Here is a 5713-nt window from a genome sequence, read left to right as displayed (position 1 = left end):
GATTTTTATATAAAGCGGCGTGTTGGAATGGCATCCGATGCGAGAGCGATGTTTTCAAACTACCGTGGAGGCGGAGTGCTGCATCGTGAGAACGATTTCAAAGCGGAGCGCGGTGTACTGGAAATAATTCGTTACTTTGGTACCGAATTAAAGAAAACCAGACCTCTAAAAGAAATTAATATAACAACGAATTGAAAACAAAAATCTTCTCAATCTTTATCTGTGTTATGAGATTCCAGGAGGATGTATGTTTATCTTTTCAAGACTAAACTATTTCTTGTAGAAAATGTTCAATTCCCCGCCGGAGAAAATTATTTAGCTATATTTTTGTATGAATTGGATATTTACATTATTTTACATCAAGGAACTTGCGGTCTTTGGAGCCCGAATTTAACATTATACCTTTCCCGAGGAAATCTGTCTCCGATGGTTAAATATTGATATAGCTGATGGTGATACCTGTAAATTTAAGATTGTTTTATCTTACTCTAAAGGGTATAAATAAAAGCCTTGCCTCATAAATGGTACATATAATATTTGTTAAAAATATTTGTCAACTGTACATTTAACATAAAATAATTCTTACATTTAACAATATGCATAAAGTATCTCAAAATATCTTCTCGTAGTTACTAGTTATAAAAATATTTGCTCTTCATCGGAATCACCCGTACCATATACAAAATGTCTTCTTATTATATTGCTATTGATTGCATCGGTAGGGTTGTTTTTGCAGGGCGTGACAGGGTATCGCACAGGCCCTAACCATCTCCTGCTGAGTCCATAATTTCTCGGCAATGCGACATTCTTCGACGAACTGCTTTTGATTGATTTATCCAAACTATTCAATGATGATTGAATCGATTTAAGTGATGATCTCTTCATTATGCTATCGTCATTTAAATAATCATCAGGAATATTGACACCTGTGGGTATACTTAAACTTAGCGGTCTACGTTTTGGTCTACTCATTAGTTGGCCGCGCCAAGTGTTGAACTTTTGACTCGTAGTTTTCTTCTGCGGCGTATTTTCTTGTGAAGAGTAGTTGCCAATATCAGTTTCATCGCAAACTTTATTTTCTGAATAGCTTTTTTGTAGGTTTGATCTATTGGGAGTGGTTTGTCGGCTTGATTTGTCTTTCATTCTACTTATAACTTTATCCTTTGTCAATTTTATTAGTGCATAAATAGTCTTCAATGCTTCCTCATTAAGAAGTTCATCGTCTGTAATTTCGACATCTAAAGCGCTGGCTATACTTTGCCTTAAACTATTTTGTAAAACCCGACTACCAAGTAGTTCTTGAGATAAAGTTTTATCGTGATGGTCTAAAATTGTACTCTTTGTAGCGTTTTGCAATACAATAAGTTCTACTTTTTGTGGCGCCGACTGCAGCATATTTAAAGCTTTATCGTATTTTAGGTTGAGTAAAGTTTTCCCATTCACCGATATAATTTGGTCACCAGGAAGAAGTTTTCCACACAAATCTGCGACACTGCCTGGCGTTATAGACTTAATGTACACATTGCCATCGGATCCTTCTGCAACTTGTAATCCTAAAGCATTTGTTTTGTCTCTTTCTAATACTGCGGTAACAAATACTCTTTCACCTTGCACATATTCCATGTTGTCTAATCTATCAAATATAGAAGTGTTCACGCAAGATTCATTCCCTGTGTCATAATTAAATACGTCTGAGTATACTTTTGGAGATTCCAGGACATACGCTGTTGGCGCGGCAACCATATTTTGGCTATAAGATCGCTCCGGTAACAGTTTCATACTATTTACATTGCACTGTCTTTGCTCCGAACTCAGATCATCTGAATCACTTTGTGTCATAGTCAGATCACCATCAGACTTCACTGATAAAAGTTTGTTAGGTGATCTAGTATATTTTCCATTGAACACTCTAGTACCCATTTTAACGCCATGTCTTCTCGGCAAACTGCTTTCGGAAGAAGACAAGCCTTCGTTAGAAGAGCTTCTCTGACCATTTTGGTTTGGTGAGTTCAATACACTCTCGTCACTTGGTTGGGGCGATAAAATCTGCCTCAATAATTCCTCAGTGTTAGGCATCTCGTTTTCTTTGTTTTGAGATTTCTTCTCGCCAAATAAATCTACTCGGAACCTTGTCCTAACGGGTCTACGAATCCTCGTTGGATTTCTTACAGCCAAATTGTAGCTATCTTGATAGTTACTGCATTCAATTTTATTTGGACTGTTTTTAATCGTAGGGCAGTTTAGTTTGCTTGATAAATAACTAATAAAATCCTCTTTAGCATACAGTTTCAAATACAATCTATGGTGTAGTGACGCCAACCAGAATGCAAAATAACTCTTATTCTCTAGTATTTTAAGTTTATACTTGATCCCTATCTTCGATAAGCCAGAGTATGAATTAGGCATAATGTAAAGGCTTTTTTTGTTGTAATAGAATGTATGTATGTGATGCCAGGGCAAACTCTGAAGAACTATACGATTGGTATTTATTGATTCCTCAGAAACGGTATTTGTCCTTGAGTAAAGAGTAACACCTCTTGGACCTATTGAGAGCCAAACATCTCTGCAAAATCCGTCCCTAGTAGCCCAAATTGCTGAATAAAAATGTGAGCCATAATCTCTAAATGTCTGTGCTAGTGTTATGAAATTTATAATTGCTTTACTTTTATCTAAACCACGTCGGGTTTCGTGAGCGCGTTTCATACGAAATTTAACGTCAGCCATATCATTTGTTATAAGGAATTCTGGTAAATAGTGTTCTAATAAAAAATAATCTGCTGTACCGTGTTCTCGATAAGAAAACTCACCGAATTCAATATGCAATGCATAACCAGCTAATAAAATAAGATTCTGTATCGTTGAGATCATTTGCCCTTCAACAGTTGCCCTTCTAAGTTGTAAATACACTCGATGCGTCCATTCGCCTACTTGTATATTATTAGCAACGTTTATTGGTAAGAAAAATTTTATCCTTAAAAATAGAATTATGGAAACATCTTCATCAATTCCCTTATTTTTACTGTTATTTTTATGCCATTTTTCAGGAACAACCTTTTTAATTTTGTAATCATCAGGTAGAAAAACAAAATCACCTCCAATCAATATAGATATGCCGAGCATAAAACTGTGTTCATACTTTTCACTGGAAACTATAGCTTCAAAAATCTGTCCAGCTGTTATTGTTGCAGGATCACATATGATTTCTACTCTCTGACCATTTAGAAGTACAATAGTTATTACTCTCTTATCACATATCGCTGAAGTTGTTAAATCTATATGTTTTACCGGTTGGGAAGCTCTGACGACAAACTCTGGTCCTATGCACCCTTCTTTTCCTTTACAATTTTCAGCCTTATAAAGTCTAGATGCAGCCCTTTGGACTGGTTTACCTCTTCTGAAGTTGGTATTTTGGAGTTGTTTATTAATTTTAATATCATCAGTAGTTAGCACAGACAATGACTTAGCATTCCCTTGTATAGAATTTTCGATTTGGGTACTGCATGCTATGTTAAGTGTGGAATGTGCATTACTTAAGCCACCTAATCGGGAGTTATCAAATAGATTAAATACAGGATTTCTAAGCTTCCTCTGTATCCTACAGCTAGGGAAAGGGTCTCTTTCATCTGGAGATTTTATTATATTAGCAAAGTTTCTAGGCTGTGTGCTAACTTTGAGTTCAATGTTTTGAGTGAGTTGATCTTTTGGTTTTAAGTTTGTCGGTACAAAGGTGTGCATTTCCATGATAGGACTAAAATTGATGGAGGCAGCTGAACAGGAACTACGTCCAGAGTCTTCATCGCAGTTGCGTGGCATTTTACTGAAAAAATTTAATAAAGTTATTTGTAGTTAGTTACCTTGGCAAGCATAAAGGATTAATTTTTTATCTTTCAAATCATCTTAAGGGATTATGCTGTGCCTCACTTCATTGCAGCATTGAGGGAAATTTTTTCAATGATTTTTTTTAATTTTAATCAAAATAAAATAATCAAAATAAAAAAAATATCTTTTGAGTAATCTAGAAATATTTAAAGACCATTATTATATAGTATTGTGAAACTAGCACTGTGTATTCATATATACCTAGAACTTCTTGGTAATGTTATTTTGGAGTGGAGTTACTTACTTTCTGAAGTATCTTAAAATGTTTTAAGTTTTTAAAAACTTTAAAAAACCTACCTGTATATTAATTTAAATTTGTCAAATGTAAAGAATAGGGTACATATAGAGTTAAGCTATCAATAGCTCTAGATTGATAAAAATTTGTTTAAGATATTTTCAAAGATTCACAGAATTAAGAGGTGAGTAAATCTATTGTTATTCAAGAAACTGGTTCAAGAGGCCTTTGTTATAGGTGAAAAGTGTTAATACAAGGTGTGTTTAATTTTACAACTTTCATAATGTCACTACACACTAAGAAGTGTCATTATCTATTTCACAAATATTATAAATAGGATCTCAAATAGCGAGTATAGGTAAAAGGTATGCATTTGTACACTTGGATAAGTTAATAAAATATAAACATAACTACATTAATATAACAAAGTTGCCTTTTAAAGTTGTTTACCTTGATAGCAAGGTGTCCATAAACACATTGTAATATTTTCTCAATGTATATTTACCTTAAAACCTATACACATATTGCTTTGAAACAGTTTTTGAAAGTTAGTAAAACCGAAAACGTTAATAAAAACTTTTACTGACATTCCGAGAGCCGTATGGGTTTATCACTTCAGTCACATTGTAATGTTTCAATTGTATTTACATAATATGGAAAGTAAAATAACATTGATTTCAACACATCAACTCGTTAAAATGCACTTGCTTCTTCATTTTCACTTGTTCCATTCCATTTTTTTAACGCTTTTACCTGTTGCTGTCAAACATAAATATTAATAGTTGTCTATGCCTTTTATCCTACTGCTCTATCTGCGCGTTAATTATGTTAGGTAATCAAAAACTGTGTGTGTGTTTTTAAACTAAGATATTATTTTCTGAACCATCTCACGTCGATTTCGATGCTTAATAAAAGTTTTTTGAGTGATTTAGCGCGTAAATTAATGAGTTAACTGAGCACCTTATCTGGTTAATTACTGAATGTCATTCCTTGTTATTAGTATATACATTTACTGTAAAATGGTGATAACAAAAAAAAATACCCGGCTAAGTTTGTTGTGGGCTCTTCTTATTCCATGGCGCGTTTGGAACCCACGTAGCTTTTGGTTTAAGTTGGCGAACGAAGTTATCACCATCCTCTTACAATTATGTAAACATTAATGTATAAACGCTCCATAAGTGCCTGTGATAGGCCTACATGATAAAGAAAATTTGAATTTTTAATTATTAAATGAAAATGGATCATTAAAAGAAGATACTGGATCATTAAAAAAAAAAGTCCTTTAGTGTATGACCCGTACAAAAGAGTCGAGCGTTAACGTAGCCGAAAAGGTTTGTCAACCGCCACCCGAGTAAACAATTAGTGTCTAACGGTCAATTAGTGTTATTAGTAATGCCATTTCACATTAATTGCACAAAAAAAAATGGCCCCTTCTGTGCACTATTAACGCGCTAATTAACATGTTACAAAACATTGTAGCATTCAAGTATTACTCTTGTATAGTAAGAAATCACCTACCCTACCCTAGAACCCTAAAAATAAATAACAGGTGAAGACAGTTGACAGTTTGCTGTCTACCTAATCTATGTTTTACAAATG

General features: G+C 34.0%; 1 protein-coding gene across 3 annotated transcripts; it reads right to left on the bottom strand.

The window, feature by feature from the left end:
* Positions 1 to 518: 518 nt before the first annotated feature.
* LOC120630978 (tyrosine-protein phosphatase non-receptor type 13-like) lies at positions 519 to 4867 on the bottom strand. 3 transcript variants are annotated; one of them, XM_039900355.1, is made up of 2 exons: positions 4565 to 4867; positions 519 to 3817 (listed from the first exon to the last, which is right to left on the bottom strand). In XM_039900355.1, exons 1-2 carry the CDS (start codon positions 4582 to 4584, stop codon positions 637 to 639), a joined length of 3201 nt encoding a protein of 1066 aa, XP_039756289.1. In that variant the 5' UTR covers positions 4585 to 4867; the 3' UTR covers positions 519 to 636. The 3 variants fall into 3 exon arrangements, with proteins under 3 accessions (XP_039756289.1, XP_039756291.1, XP_039756290.1); XM_039900357.1 differs by having other exon boundaries at positions 4620 to 4867; XM_039900356.1 differs by having other exon boundaries at positions 4702 to 4867.
* Positions 4868 to 5713: the final 846 nt, after the last annotated feature.

Source organism: Pararge aegeria, chromosome 17 (assembly GCF_905163445.1).
Source record: "Pararge aegeria chromosome 17, ilParAegt1.1, whole genome shotgun sequence".
Taxonomy (NCBI): Eukaryota; Metazoa; Arthropoda; class Insecta; order Lepidoptera; family Nymphalidae; genus Pararge; species Pararge aegeria.
This window is presented reverse-complemented; position numbering and strand designations above follow the sequence as displayed.